The sequence below is a fragment of the Phocoena phocoena genome, chromosome 8 (genome assembly GCF_963924675.1).
Source record: "Phocoena phocoena chromosome 8, mPhoPho1.1, whole genome shotgun sequence".
NCBI classification, from domain to species: Eukaryota; Metazoa; Chordata; class Mammalia; order Artiodactyla; family Phocoenidae; genus Phocoena; species Phocoena phocoena.
Genome location: NC_089226.1, coordinates 24,009,317 through 24,026,206, shown reverse-complemented (window position 1 = coordinate 24,026,206; position 16,890 = coordinate 24,009,317). Strand labels below are relative to the sequence as shown.

The following is a 16,890-nucleotide window of genomic DNA, read 5'->3' as shown; positions in this document are numbered from 1 at the left end:
ACGGGAGAGGCCACAGCAGTGAGAGGCCTGTGTACCGAAAAAAAAAAAAAAAAAAAAGTTACTGTGATCTTTGTAGACTAACATAAAATACTGTCTGCTTAATTTTACTTTCCATACATGAAAACTTTGTGTGGAAAATGAAACTAAATTGTGTATGTGTGAAAGAGAGAAGAGAGAGAAAATTACAAATACATCCATCCACAAACTAAAGCCACCTCTCAAGCTAAGCATAATTATGGTCAGTGGTTTAAAATTTTTTTCTTTAATATTATTTTGCTACTTTCATTTATTTTGTAGTCTGCTAATACTCATAGAGAATCAGTAATTGGTACCAACTTTTGTGAAAAATTTGGGTGCAGATGTTTACAAACTGCCATCCATTAACTTTTTCCCCCTCCCACAAATGAGGACACACTGAAATTATTTCACTTTAGTGGCAGAACAACTCTCATAAGCTCATTAGAGAACCAATTCATGTATAGTATCTTAATAACTATTGCATTCATTGGCTGCTTGGTAAAATAATAGTAAGTTTATTTTTTTCTGTTATTAAAGTCACACCTGTTAAATTCTCCAAATCCTGACTTTTAATTTTTTTTATAATGTATCCAAAAAAGGCACTAGACTTGGCATACAGAGACCCATGTTTGAGATCAGTCTCTCACTTACTAAGCTCTTTGACAATAAAAAGAATGTGTTTGACAACAGGTTCTTAATTTTGATTTCTTCATCTTTCCTTTTCTCCTGACCTTGATCCTGGAACTTCCAAATAATCTTTAGAATGTTTCTCTGTATAATTGCACATTGTTTAAGTTTTACATGCTCTTTTAGTTGTATGTTTTATTTGGAAGTCAAAGTAATCCATTTTCTCCAAAACTAGTGTAGAAAAAGAATAATAATCACAGAAAAGAATAATTTAACATTATGCATTATTCAGGGGTATGACACGTGAACAGTTGCCATCTGAATTTGAGTTTTTGTTAGTTTCATTTAGAATTTAGCTTTCCTGCTGTGCAATCTGAAGCTATAAAAACTGAATCTATAAGTTCTCTGGACTCCCCTCCTCTTTGCATTAATTAGTACTTAAGCCCCTTTGAAACTTTTAACATTTATGTTCTCACTTTATTAAAAAGAAGTCTGTAAACCTAGATAGGGTGTATAGTGTGGATTGTAGCAGTTTCTTGCCCTTCTCAGAGCTGTGAGCAACAGAGCAGCCTCAGGTCTGTCTCTAGAGTATGTATTAGAATTGGTTCTTCAATCTGGAGAAAGCTGTGTATGAAGCATAGTGATAATGATAGATTGTCCAGACTGAAAAAATTGTTAATTCTCATGTTAGTGGATATTTAATGTAAGAGTGAATCATGGTCGCAGTTTCATGAAAGAATTATTTGCTGTTTATTCACTTTTTACATTGATCTAGTAGTTCATTAAATTTAAAATAGTTAGCTATGAATTCTGGATTGAGACTAGCTTCTGTATTGTTTTACCACTTTATTTTTTGAAGAGGAAAAGAGGTGTTTTATTTAAAACAAAAGTTTTTTCAACTTTAGCTTCATTTTGTTGTTTTGAATTTTATTAATATACATATTTATTTTTCTTATTTTGAAAACATTAGTGCTGCATTTTCTGCCTGTTTTATGATCATTGGAAAACTAATGGGGAAATTATAAAACAATTCAGTAAAATAAGGTGCTTATAAGAATAATCTTCCATTGTTTTTGTTTTGAGAAAAATATTGCCACTTTTCTAAGAACCCCAAGGATGAGGATTTCATATCCTTTATAAATTCTGCTTTTAGAGGAAAAGGGAAATAATCATTACTGCATTTCTTCCTTTTTACTTTAATAGCCAACACTGTGAACCAGTCATATTTCAGACATTGTGCTAATAAGCATTTATGTTGTTTTATATAGTTCTTATACCAATTTTATGAAATGTGTGTTCCTGTTATCTCCATGTTTAGATGAGAAAATGAGAGGTAGCGAATAAGTTGCCCAAAACTGCACAGCTAGTAAATGGTCTAACTGTAATTTGATTCCAGATCTGTTTGACACATACTTAATGATTATGAAAACTTATTAATTTTCCCCCTCTTCCTGTAGGAGAAAAGACTGAAAGAAAGGGAAGCCAGAAGAGAAGCCAGTAAGAAACAACCAAAGGTAAGGGTTTATATTTTAATGAGAAGAATGTTTGTAACATTGAATGGAATTTAAATACTCTTCTTTTCCAGATGCAATTTATATTTATTTATACATCATGTCATTTGAATTGGATTTAAGTCCGTGTATGTGTATCATTTGCTTTCTCACATTCATTTGTTTCCTCTGTGGTGCAGGATGAAAAATACATAAGATAATTTGTTTGTTGGGCTTTGCCCTCCTACCCTCACCATCTTTTTCCATTATGTTTTGTATTAAGTGTAGGAGTTGGTTGACTCTGTGGGCCAGGCCTGATAGGACTTTATTCTGTCATCTTCAGACTAGAGAGACAGCCTGTGTGAACCCAACTTGCTAATAGATAACCCTGAAAGTATTGGTTGCTTCAACTCCTAGAACTTAGGGGAAAGCACTCTGTATCTCCCACCTTCACTGTATTCTGTAAACAAAAATTTTCAGCAAGTGTATATGTACAGTTTCTTTCAAGTATATGTACAATTGTAAACACCATCATCCATGTGCAGCTAAAATTTTTATCTGGTGTGTTTGATACCAAGGAAGTTCAGCTTCTGCATTCTGAGGACATTTAGTAGAAATGATTTCCTAAAACCAGGGCACAGAAATGTATGTCATTTCTCATGCTATATCTCATTGTGCTATGCCTGACTAGCCATCATTTCTTCTTAGCAGTTAGCAAAGATCCGACTCCCTTGAGTAAAGCCGTAATGTTCTTTGTCATTTTTTTCCATGCTGACCATAGCACTTAGAGAGCAAGTCAGAGATGATAACTCATGCTATAGTTGTGAAGTGGGAAGCAATTACTCTTCAGTGTAAGAGGAAAAGACTGCTTATATTTAGTATTAAATATCACTTTGTCTTCAAAGGTGCCCTAAAACGAGAGCTACAGTGTGTGCAGCCTAACTGCTAAATCAGGTGGTGGATTCCGCATTTGCTTTTAAAATGCAGATGTAAACTGTCATGGCATGGAAATGAGATCTCAGGGACTATAGTGGGAAAAATTTAAATTTAAGAAGGAAATCTTAACTTTAATGAAAGCAGTTGATATTTATGAATATTGTATGTTCAGCATAAAAATAAATCATTTTATTTTACTAAGAAGCTCTCATTTCTTTCTGCACATGAAATTATAAAATGAAAGATATCAATACAGTCTGGAGCCAAAAGAAAACCCTGTATTTCCTTTGCGTGATTTGTGCATATTTGTGTATATTACTAAGTCTGGTTTATTTTTTATACTTGTTGACACTGTATGCTTCATCTTTTGTAGTGGTTTAAGCTGTAAGAAAGAAATTACTCTCACCCTTGAGCCTGCCTCTTCTTTTATTTCCCTATAAGTTGCTGTATGTATTTGGTTCTGATACTGTGCCAGCTGGGAAATGAAAAGCCGTAAAGGCTGTCAGAGTTCGGTTTTACCACTGGGGTAGACCTCTAAAGTGAACTTCTCAAGCCAAGCCCATCCCTCCACTCCACACCCCTTCCCCTGTTTGTCATGTGTGTTTTGTTTCCTGATGTCTAAGAAAGGAGGAGGACTTCCTTGTCAAGAGGTTGTCTCATTTCTGTATAAGTGCTAAGGACTGTACTGGGAACAAAGAAAAGAACAGCTGACATGGCTTTGCTGCTCAGCCAGGAGCTTTCAATAGACAGAGGCGGTGTTTTAGTACTGCTCTGAATAGTCGAGCTGCCTCCATTTCACAGCCCTGTGTGTGCTCAGAGACAGCAGCCCTCTTTTTTTTTTAATTAATTTTTTTTGGAGTATAGTTGCTTTACAATGTTGTGTTAGTTTCTACCATACAGCAAAATGAATCAGCTATAAATATATACATATTCCCTCTTTTTTGGATTTCCTCTTATAAGAGTGATATTAGCAGAGAGATGAGAGGATGGGTTGTATACAGGACTCAAATATTCCTCAGCACACCAAGGACTGACAGCAGTGACAGATTCAAGCTGACTCATGGAGGCCAAGGAATTAGCTTGGGCTAACCTTTTTGCACCCAGCTTCTTTTCAAATGAAAGTGACAGAGGATGGAGGCTCTTACAGCTTTTCAGGTGCCCCTTTGGAAACAGACCCAGAAGATGTTGGAGGGACTCTGTAAAGAGGTGATGGCCCAGAGTTCTGTGATAGCTAAAAAGAAATATATGAGATGAATTATCAGGTGTTCCAATTGTGTGTGTATGCGCACACACGCTTTAAATTATGGATATGTCTTAGTTTTAGAGTAAACTTTGTCTTTTCTTTAATATGTCTAAACATAGTCATTGTGTGACTTGAGGCTGTTGTCTTCTGAGGCCTTCTGGTCAGCTTCAATCTAGAGCATCCTTCAGTCTTTGAACCTATACCTAAAAGATACCTTAGTGGTGAAAGAAAGTGATGTTTGCAGACTTACTATAGCACCGGAGGTGTTTTCTTACCCATTTATACCTATTTAAAGAAATCAATGCATAGAAACTGGAAGTGTGAGAAAGGGAGACTCACAGAACAGTTTTCTACCTTGTTTTGTGCTTCATTTAGCAAACATCATGTTATAGGAGGAGGAACATCGAAGACACAGAGTATTACTTTAAAAATTGGAAAAATGTGTTAGAATAAAAGTTGATAGTATTATCTTTATTTCCCAGAAAAGAGAAAGTTTAAAGATATTGTGAGTTCTCAATTTTATAAATGATGCTTGGTGGTTATCTCTTCCCAATACACAGTAAGTATTCCTAAGAAAAATTGCTTTGAAGTTGGAGTGCAGTAAAATAAAGTTGGAATGGACCTCTCAGAAAGCTGATGCAACTTTTTGTTGAAAGATAGATCTAAGATCTGCCTAGAATACATTATGTGCAGTGTCAGGAGTTGGAGAGAAATAGGAAGTTGAAACTCCTAAGAAAGTTTTCAGGGTACCCAATGTCTAGTGATTTGAGAGACAGAGGTCTTTGGGTATCAAAAATTTCCTTAGCCTTGAAATATTTGAACTGCTAAAGAATATTTGACTTTTACCTTAGCTAATGGGATGTTGTGTGTTCTTATAAGTTAGAAATTTTAAACTGAGATCTGAAAAGTAGTTGTAGCAATGATGAATAGACCACATTGCTTTTTGGATTCAGGGAGGTTACATAATCCTAGAAATACAGCTTTACCTCATTATCCAGCTAGATTTCCTCATGTTACTCTGATGGTCTCACATGCTTATACCAACCTCTGGTGGCTGGAAGGATTTTACAGAAATGTAAAGAAATAAAGTATGTGGTTGATAAAACTGAACACTGAGTGTGAAGGAGCAAAGAGTGGGAAACAGCTCAGAGGCACTTAAACACCGGAAAGTTAAGCATTGCTTGGACTTTATATTACAGATGATGCTTATAGTTTTTATTTTTTAGGCGTGGGGGAAATTATATGAAAATAATTAAAATGATGTATGTTTTGATGTTGATGTTATGTAGCCACTGTAAATTTTAACTTGATTTTCTCTTTCTGTTTTCTTTTATTGCTTTTAAAAATTTTAGTGACTCTGGGGTGCTTTATTAATGTACTTAATGAATAGTAGTCTTAGGAGATAGTTTTAGGTAAAGTGGTTTTGGTTAGTTCTTTCACAATAGGAGTAGAAGAAGTTATATAATTTTAGAACTTGAATATACCTGAGAGATGGTCTGGAGGTGTTTCCTAAAACTGGTTTATAATATCTTTTTCTCTGGCTAGCAATAGTTTCATAAAGCAAAGCTAAATTTATTTTTTGATATTATGTTCTTTTGAAATCTTTTTGAACTTTTCCTGGTCCGTGAAATGTAAGAATGGAAACATCCACTCATCTATTCCAGCAGTTTTAAATAGTGCATTGAGTAGCCTAGGGGTTCTGCAGAGGTATACCACCCCCCCTCCCCATCCCCCCAGGATACAGGAGGGTTATTTGGGCAGGACTCCAGGCTCCCATTTTGTCTTCAATAAGAGTAGCCCCCTTTTTTTCTCTATGTATACTGAAGCTTCCAGGGAAACTTTTGTTTGAAATAATGGTTCTACTTAAATACATACATCCATTCATACTTGTTATTTTTAAAGTACCCAAATAAATTAAGCTAAAAGCAAGTAAATGACTTAACATCATCACTGGCTTCTCTGATGGCAGAACCACTGTGTGTACTCAGGCTCCCTGAATCCTCATTTCCTGTTATTCTTATTGCACCATGCAGTTTCTGTGTGTTACTTTTTACCTCTTTTATTTCTATTTTTTTTCTTTAAAAAACAACCCTGATCTATGGTACATAGGCTAACAACTATTCATAGAAAATTACTAATAGCAAATACCTTGAGTAAGGAGAGAACGCCACACTAAGACTGGAAAGCAGTCTGTGTCTCAATTGCTCGGTGACCCCTTGATCTGAGCCAAAATATGTAACAAAAAGTATGTCTTACTACAGGCTTACCTACTAAAGGATTATCTCTCCGTGTAGAGCTACAAATAGACATTGATAAATGTTGGTAATGGTCATTCACAACTTTTCTAGGTCTTCAGCCTTTGCATTTATTCCCTTTTGGCAGTGCTTTATTGACTGACACCAAACTAGTATTTTTTAACTTGTGGGGAAATACCTCCTTATTCTATATATTTCATATAAACCTTCTACCCCACCACCACCACCTTTTTTCTTTTTTGGCATTTTATAACACTGAAATATTTAACTAGTCTCTTCCTTTGTTCTTAATATGTTTAGGATTTCAAGGGCTCTAGAGGATTGTTTATTTCAAACCAAACAGCTTTTGATAAAATTAAAAACAAGATAATGGAAACGTAAGTTTGTTTATAGTCCCAATTCCCAGTGAAAGCAAAGGTGCTCCCTGGAAGTAAATTGCTCTCCCATTTGAAGGGTCCGAACCCTTCCAGGGCACCGTTTGCTGCACTGATACAATCACTTATTCAGTGGTGTCCTAAATGAAGTCATTCAGTTTCTCTAAGCAAACTATTCAAATAATACCTTATTTTAGTGCTGTAATAAGACCCATTAAACTGTCCTTCTACTTCTTAAATAAACAACATTGAGTCTTTTAGAAGGCCTGCTTTTTCCCTTTAATATCTATTTGAGTTAGCAATGAAAACCCAAGTAGCTTTTATTGTAATTCTAGTGTTGGTTTGGTTGCTTGGAGGTTAATGTAGTGGTTTTTGAATTTTTTTTCCCTCTCTTTCTTTCTTTGGTGATAATGAAGAAGGGGATTACTAGGTTCGAACTTTTAACCCTCTTGGGTTATTTAAGAGTTACTTCCAGTGTTCACTGTAAGAGAATTGTCCTTTTCTAGTCATGAAGATTTAAAAGTTAAAAGGGCTTCCCTGGTGGCTCAGTGGTTGAGAGTCCGCCTGCCGATGCAGGGGACACGGGTTCGTGCCCCAGTCTGGGAAGATCCCACATGCCGTGGAGCGGCTGGGCACGTGAGCCATGGCCGCTGAGCCTGAGCGTCCGGAGCCTGTGCTCGGCAATGGGAGAGGCCACAACAGTGAGAGGCCCGCGTACCGCAAAAAGAAATAAATAAAAAATAAAAAAATAAAAGTTAACTATGGGAGAAGGAACAGTTGTGGTCATGCATATCATCCAGTTGGTGAATACATGCTGTTCTCTTAAGACTCAGTTTATGGGTCTTTTATGAAGATTTTTCCAACCCTCTCAGATATAATGGACTCCTGCTTTTGCAACTCCTACTCCAGCCTCCTTTATGAAGCATTTGGTAGTTTATAGCACTTATTTGGACACGTGTCTATTTTTCCTACTCAGCTCTAAGTCTTGTTGTTTGTATTCCCTATCACAGTGCTTGGTTCATAATAAGCACTTAGTAAATATTTGAATGAATGAGGGTGTGAATGAGTGACTTAAAGGGATACAGAGCACAGACTGTAAAATTCTTTATAGTGGTAAAATATATCATAAAATTTACTATTTTTTAACAATTTTTATGTGTACCGTTTGGCAGCATTAATTGCATTCACATTGCTGTGAACAACTGCCACTATCCATTTCCAGAACACTCTCATAGTCCTGGACTGAAATTCTGTACCCCTTAAACAGCAACTCTCCATTCCCACCTCTCCCAAGAGTATAAACTTTTAAAGAGGAAAGTAATATTCCTAATCATTCTTTAACAGGGGAGAAAGTGGAGGCCTTTAATGAATAGGTGATTCTTCTAGTGTCTTACAGTTAATTAATAGCAAAATAGGGCTAGACCCCAGGTCTCTGAGTGTTTTGTGTGTGCTTTTCATTCTGCTTTAAACCCTCTCTATAACAATACAGGAAATACCAAAGAGCACTGAAAGTAGTTTAGAGTTTTGTTAGATTTATTTTATTTAAGGTGTCGCATTTTAAAATATAATAAAATGACGTTATTAATACTACTCTCAGTCACAATCTCAACACTTACTAAGGACTGTAACCCAAGTAACATTGAAAGTTTTTATAGCATCAATGTTAAACTTACGAAAAGATTTAAAAAACAGTACCCATTTTTTTTTCCTCCAGAATAAATAGGAATTGTAATAATGACATTAGTTTGGAGTATAACTTTCATGGTCAATGTAAAGCATAATAGTAACTAGTAACTGCTATCATTCATTGACTGCCTACTCTGTTACAAATACTGTAATTAAAGGCTTCACATACATTATTTCTTTAATCCTCATAAACAGTGCTATGAGGTAACTGGTACTGTCGCCATTTCCAAGATGAGGAAAGATTATGCAACTTCCCCAAGATCACAGAGCTAAGGATATGGCAAGTCCAGACTCGAATCTACTTTACTGAACTTTTTTTTTTTTTAATATTTATTTATTTATTTTGGCTGCACCGTGTCTTAGTTGTGACACGTGGGATCTTCGTTGCGGCATGTGAACTCTTAGTTGTGGCATGTATGCGGGATCTAGTTCCCCGACCAGGGATCGAGCCTGGGCCCCCTGCATTGGGTGCGCAAAGTCTTACCCACTGGACCACGAGGGAAGTCCCTACTTTACTGGACTCTAAAAGAGCCTTGACCCTTAAGCATAAGGCCATACTGTCCCCTCATTTCCAAGGCGGTCAAGAGTATTCACATTTGAGAGCCCTAAAAGCTAAAATAGAAGTTGCAAGTAAATACTTTCTTCTCCTAAAATTGCCCTTCTTATCCAGTTAGTTCCCTGTTATAGTGGTTACTTAAAGAAACAGAACAGATAGTTGCATAACCATTGGCAGATATAGAGTATTGTTAATTTCCTGCTAGTTTCTATAAAACCTCACTGTAATCCCAGTAGTCAAGTTTTTTTCTTATGAATAAAATAATATGAAACAATTTACCATTATTTCCAGCCCATGGAGATCAGTTAAAATTGTCACATTCTCCTATATTTACTTTTACACAAACTTTCCCTCTGCCTAGAATGTCCTATCTTCATTACTTCTTAGCACCATTTCCTTTTTGAAGCCTTTCCTGCCTTCTTCAGGAGATTTAGGCATTTTTCCTTTCTGCTCTACTCTACTTTTTGGACATTATTCTGTCATGATACTTAGTGATTGTCTCTCTTATCTCTAGACTGTAAACTCCTTTTGAGCAGCAACTGAGATTTTTCATAGCTGGCACATAGTAAATGCTCGTAAATATTTATTGAACACATCAATGAAATGCAGGTATATTTATTCTGAAAGTTAACATTTACATGTTAATGCTTTATCAGTTACAGGCTCCTTGAAATCCAGGCCCATGGAATACAGTGGAGTTGCATCATATGCATTTAAATTTCAGCCAAACTGTGAATGTACCCAGCATACCTAGGCTTACCAAGTTGATGCTCCTCTCCTCCCCCATCTTGTTTATTCAACACAATTTCAAACAAACCCATTAACTTACATTGAGGTTATAGATGCTTAATATTAAAACAGAATGTAGTAAACTCTTAGGCAGTCAGGATCCCTTTATTTTTTAATTTATTTTTTATTTATTATGTTAACATCTCTATTGGAGTATAATTGCTTTACAATGGTCTGTTAGTTTCTGCTTTATAACAAAGTGAATCAGTTATACATATACATATGTTACCATATCTCTTCCCTCTTGCATCTCCCTCCCTCCCACCCTCCCTAACCCACCCTTCTACGTGGTAACAATCCACCGAGCTGATCTCCCTGTGCTATACAGCTGCTTCCCACTAGCTATCTACTTTACGTTCGGTAGTGTATATATGTCCATGCCACTCTCTCGCTTTGTCACAGCTTACTGTTCCCCCTCCCCATATCCTCAAGTCCATTCTCCAGTAGGTCTGTGTCTTTATTCCTGTCTTACCCCTAGGTTCTTCATGACATTATTTTTTTCTTAAATTCCATATATATGTGTCAGCATATGGTATTTGTCTTTCTCTTTCTGACTTACTTGACTCTGTATGACAGACTCTAGGTCTATCCACCTCATTACAAATAGCTCAATTTCATTTCCTTTTATGGCTGAGTAATATTCCATTGTATATATGTACCACATCTTCTTTATCCATTCATCCAGTGATGGACACATAGGTTGTTTCCATCTCCAGGCTATTGTAAATACAGCTTCAATGAACATTTTGGTACATGACTCTTTTTAAATTATGGTTTTCTCAGGGTATATGCCCAGTAGTGGGATTGCTGGGTCATACGGTAGTTCTATTTGTAGTTTTTTAAGGAACCTCCATACTGTTCTCCATAGTGGCTGAACCAATTCACATTCCCACCAGCAGTGCAAGAGTGTTCCCTTTTCTCCACACACTCTCCAGCATTTATTGTTTCTAGATTTCTTTTTTTTTTTTTTTTCTTTATTAAACATCTTTATTGGGGTATAATTGCTTTACAATGGTGTATTAGTTTCTGCTTAATAACAAAGTGAATCAGCTATACATATACATATGTTCCCATATGTCTTCCCTCTTGCGTCTCCCTCCCTCCTACTCTCCCCATCCCACCCTTCCAGGCTGTCACAAAGCACCGAGCTAATATCCCTGTGCCTTGCGGCTGCTTCCCCCCAGCTATCTACCTTACTACGTTTGTTAGTGTGTATATGTCCATGACTCTCTCTCGCCCTGTCAAAACTCACCCTTCCCCCTCCCCATATCCTCAAGTCCGTTCTCCAGTAGGTCTGCGTCTTTATTCCTGTCTTACCCCTAGGTTCTTCATGACATTTTTTCCCCTTAAATTCCATATATATGTGTTAGCATACGGTATTTGTCTTTTTCTTTCTGACTTACTTCACTCTGTATGACAGACTCTAGGTCTATCCATCTCATTACAAATAGCTCAATTTCATTTCTTTTTAAGGCTGAGTAATATTCCATTGTGTATATATGCCACATCTTCTTTATCCATTCATCCGATGATGGGCGCTTAGGTTGTTTCCATCTCCGGGCTATTGTAAATAGAGCTGCAATGAACATTTTGGTACATGACTCTTTTTGAATTTTGGTTTTCTCAGGGTATATGCCCAGTAGTGGGATTGCTGGGTCATATGGTAATTCTATTTGTAGCTTTTTAAGGAACCTCCATACTGTTCTCCATAGTGGCTGAACAATTTCACATTCCCACCAGCAGTGCAAGAGTGTCCCCTTTTCTCCACACCCTCTCCAGCATTTATTGTTTATAGATTTTTTGATGATGGCCATTCTGACTGGTGTGAGATGATATCTCATTGTAGTTTTGATTTGCATTTCTCTAATGATTAATGATGTTGAGCATTCTTTCATGTGTTTGTTGGCAGTCTGTATATCTTCTTTGGAGAAATGACTATTTAGGTCTTCTGCCCATTTTTGGGTTGGGTTGTTTGTTTTTTGTTATTGAGCTGCATGAGCTGCTTGTAAAATTTGGAGATTAATCCATTGTCAGTTGCTTCATTTGCAAATATTTTCTCCCATTCTGAGGCTTGTCTTTTCATCTTGTTTATGGTTTCCTTTGCTGTGCAAAACCTTTGAAGTTTCATTAGGTCCCATTTGTTTATTTTTGTTTTTATTTCCATTTCCCTAGGAGGTGGGTCAAAAAGCATCTTGCTGTGATTTATGTCATAGAGTGTTCGGCCTATGTTTTCCTCTAAGAGTTTGATAGTTTCTGGCCTTACATTTAGCTCTTTAATCCATCTTGAGCTTATTTTTGTGTATGGTGTTAGGGAGTGATCTAATCTCATACTTTTACATGTCCTGTCCAGTTTTCCCAGCACTACTTATTGAAGAGGCTGTCCTTTCTCCACTGTACATTCCTGCCTCCTTTATCAAAGATAAGGTGACCATATGTGCGTAGGTTTATCTCTGGGCTATCTATCCTGTTCCATTGATCTATCTTTCTGTTTTTGTGCCAGTACCATACTGTCTTGATTACTGTAGCTTTGTAGTATAGTCTGAAGTCAGGGAGCCTGATTCCTCCATCTCCATTTCTCATTCTCAAGATTGCTTTGGCTATTCGGGGGTCTTTTATGTTTCCATACAAATTGTGAAATTTTTTGTTCTAGTTCTGTGAAAAATGCCAGTGGTAGTTTGATAGGGATTGCATTGAATTTGTAGACTGCTTTGGGTAGTAGAGTCATTTTCACAATGTTGATTCTTCCAATCCAAGAACATGGTATATCTCTCCATCTATTTGTATCATCTTTAATTTCTTTCATCAGTGTATTATAATTTTTGCATACAGGTCTTTTGTCTCCTTAGGTAGGTTTATTCCTAGATATTTTATTCTTTTTCTTGCAATGGTAAATGGGAGTGTTTTCTTGGTTTCATTTTCAGATTTCTCATCATTACTGTATAGGAATGCCAGAGATTTCTGTGCATTAGTTTTGTATCCTGCTACTTTACCAAATTCATTGATTAGCTCTAGTAGTTTCCTGGTAGCATCTTTAAGATTCTCTATGTATAGTATCATGTCATCTGCAAACAGTGACAGCTTTACTTCTTCTTTTCCGATTTGGATACCTTTTATTTCCTTTTCTTCTCTGATTGCTGTGGCTAAAACTTCCAATACTATGTTGAATAGTAGTGGTGAGAGTGGGCAACCTTGTCTTGTTCCTGATCTTAGTGGAAACACTTTCAGTTTTTCACCATTGAGCACAATGTTGGCTGTGGGTTTGTCATATGTGGCCTTTATTATGTTGAGGAAAGTTCCCTCTATGCCTACTTTCTGCAGGGTTCTTATCATAAACGGGTGTTGAATTTTGTCAAAAGCTTTCTCTGCATCTATTGACATTACCATATTGCTTTTCTCCTTCAATTTGTTAATATGGTGTATCACATTCATTGATTTGTGTATATTGAACAATCCTTGCATTTCTGGAATAAACCCCAGTTTATCATGGTGTATGATCCTTTTAATGTGCTTTTAGATTCTGTTTGCTAGTATTTTGTTGAGGATTTTTGCATCTATGTTCATCAGTGATATTGGCCTGTAGTTTTCTTTCTTTGTGACATCCTTGTCTGGTTTTGGTATCAGGGTGATGGTGGCCTTGTAGAATGAGTTTGGGAGTGTTCCTCCCTCTGCTATATTTTGGAAGAGTTTGAGAAGGATAGGTGTTAACCTTTCTCTAAATGTTTGATAGAATTCGCCTGTGAAGCCATCTGGTCCTGGGCTTTTGTTTTTTGGATGATTTGTAATCAAAGTTTCAATTTCAGTGTTTGTTATTGGTCTGTTCATATTTTCTATTTCTTCCTGATTCAGTCTTGGCAGGTTGTGCCTTTCTAAGCATTTGTCCATTTCTTCCAGATTGTCCATTTTATTGGCATAGAGTTGCTTGTTGTAACCTCTCATGATCTTTTGTATTTCTGCAGTGTCAGTTGTTACTTCTCCTTTTTCATTTCTAATTCTATTGATTTGAGTCTTCGCCCTTTTTTTCTTGATGAGTCTGGCTAATGGTTTATCTATTTTGTTTATCTTCTCAAAGAACCAGCTTTTAATTTTATTGATCTTTGCTATCGTTTCCTTCATTTCTTTTTCATTTATTTCTGATCTGATATTTATGATTTCTTTCCTTCTGCCTACTTTGGGGTTTTTTTATTCTTCTTTCTCTAATTGCTTTAGGTGCAAGCTTAGGTTGTTTATTCGAGATGTTTCCTGTTTCTTAAGGTAGGACTGTATTGCTATAAACTTCCCTCTTAGAGCTGCTTTTTCTGCATCCCATAGGTTTTGGGTCATTGTGTCTCCATTGTCATTTGTTTCTAGGTATTTTTTTACATTGTCATTTGTTTCTAGGTATATTTTAATTTCCTCTTTGATTTCTTCAGTGATCACTTCATTATTAAGTAGTGTATTGTTTAGCCTCCATGGGTTTGTGTTTTTTACAGATGTCTTCCTGTAATTGATATCTAGTCTCATAGCGTGGTCAGAAAAGCTACTTGATACAATTTCAATTTTCTTAAATTTACCAAGGCTTGATTTGTGACCCAAAATATGATCTATTCTGATGAATGTTCCATGATCACTTGAGAAAAATGTGTGTTGTGTTGTTTTTGGATGGAATGTCCTATAAATATCAATTAAGTCCATCTTGTTTAATGTATCATTTAAAGCTTATGTTTCCTTATTTATTTTCATGTTGGATGATCTGTCCATTGGTGAAAGTGGGGTGTTAAAGTCTGCTACTATGATTGTGTTACTGTCGATTTCCCCTTTTATGGCTGTTAGTATTTGTGTTATGTATTGTGGTGCTCCAATATTTGGTGCATAAATATTTACAATTGTTATATCTTCTTCTTGGATGTATCCCTTGATCATTATGTAGTGTCCTTCTTTGTCTCCTTTAATAGTCTTTGTTTTAAAGTCTATTTTGTCTGATATGAGAATTGCTACTCCAGCTTTCTTTTGATTTCTATTTACATGGAATATCTTTCTCCATCCCCTCACTTTCAGTCTGTATGCGTCCCTAGTTCTGAAGTGAGTCTCTTGTAGACAGCGTATATACGGGTCTTGTGTTGGTATCTATTCAGCCAGTCTGTGTCTTTTGGTTGGAGTATTTAATCCATTTACATTTAGATAATTATACTACTGTTTCTATTCCCATTTTCTTAATTGTTTTGGGTTTGTTATTGTAGGTCTTTTCCTTCTCTTGTGTTTGTTGCCTAGAGAAGATCCTTTAGGATTTGTTGTAAAGCTGGTTTGGTGGTGCTGAACTCTCTCAGCTTTTGCTTGTCTGTAAAAGTTTTAATTTCTCCATCAAATCTGAATGAGATCTTTGCTGGGTAGAGTAATCATGGTTGTAGGTTTTTCTCCTTCATCACTTAAAATATGCCCTACAAGTCCCTTCTGGCTTGCAGAGTTTCTGCTGAAAGATCAGCTGTTAACCTTATGGGGATTCATTGTGTGTTACGTTGTTTTCCCTTGCTGCTTTTAATATGTTATCTTTGTATTTAATTTTTGACAGTTTGATTAATATGTGTCTTGGTGTGTTTCTCCTTGGATTTATCCTGTATGGGGCTCTCTGTGCTTCCTGGACTTGATTAACTATTTCCTTTCCCATATTAGGGAAGTTTTCAACTATAATCTCTTCAAATATTTTCTCAGTCCCTTTGTTTTTCTCTTCTTCTTCCGGAACCCCTATAATTCGAATGTTGGTGCGTTTCACATTGTCCCTCAGGTCTCTGAGACTGTCCTCATTTCTTTTCATTCTTTTTTCTTTATTCTGCTCTGCAGTAGTTATTTCCACTATTTTATCTTCCAGGTCACTTATCCATTCTTCTGCCTCAGTTATTCTGCTATTGATCCCTTCTAGAGTATTTTTAATTTCATTTATTGTGTTGTTCATCGTTGCGTGTTTCATCTTTAGTTCTTCTAGGTCCTTGTTAAATGTGTCTTGCACTTTCTCTGTTCTATTTCCAAGAGTTTGGATCATCTTTACTATAATTATTCTGAATTCTTTTTTTAGGTAGACTGCCTATTTCCTCTTCATTTGTTAGGTCTGGTGGGTTTTTATGTTGCTCCTTCATTTGCTGTGTGTTTTTCTGTCTTCTCATTTTGCTTATCTTACTGTGTTTGGGGTCTCCTTTTTGCAGGCTGCAGGTTTGTAGTTACCGTTGTTTTTGGTGTCTGTCCCCAGTGGCTAAGGTTGGTTCAGTGGGTTGTGTAGGCTTCCTGGTGGAGCGGACTAGTGCCTGTGTTCTGGTGGATGATGCTGGATTTTGTCTTTCTGGTGGGCAGGTCCACGTCCATTAGTGTGTTTTGGGGTGTCTGTGGCCTTATGATTTTAGGCAGCCTCTCTGCTAATGGGTGGCATTGTGTTCCTGCCTTGTTAGTAGTTTGGCATAGGGTGTCCAGCACTGTAGCTTGCTGGTCATTGAGAGAAGCTGGGTGCTGGTGTTGAGATGGAGATCTCTGGGAGATTTTCACCATTTGATATTACATGAAGCTGGGAGGTCTCTTGTGGACCAGTGTCCTGAAGTTGGCTCTCCCACCTCTGAGGCTCAGCACTGACTCCTGGCTGCAGCACCAAGAGCCTTTCATCCACATGGCTCAGAATAAAAGGGAGAAAAAGTAGAAAGAAAGAAAGAAAGAAAGAGGATAATTGAAAATAAAATAAAGTAAGGTAAAATAAAACAAAGTTATTAAAATAAAAAAATAATTATTAAGAAAGAAAAAAATTTTAAATTAAAAAGAAACCCAAAATACACATGGATAGACCCCTAGGACAAATGGTGAAAGCAAAGCTATACAGACAAAATCTCACACAGAAGCATACACATACACACTCACAAAAAGAGGAAAAGGGGAAAAAATAATAAATCTTGCTCTCAAAGTC

At 36.5% G+C, this 16,890-nt stretch overlaps 1 protein-coding gene across 1 annotated transcript in view; it reads left to right on the top strand.

The window, feature by feature from the left end:
* Nucleotides 1-16,890, top strand: part of DDX10 (DEAD-box helicase 10) — a 281,378-nt gene that overhangs the window by 172,882 nt on the left and 91,606 nt on the right. Inside the window, exon 16 of the mRNA XM_065881843.1 lies at nt 2,103-2,159. Within this exon, the coding sequence (XP_065737915.1) occupies nt 2,103-2,159 (57 nt within the window). The remainder of the gene's footprint in view (nt 1-2,102; nt 2,160-16,890) is intronic.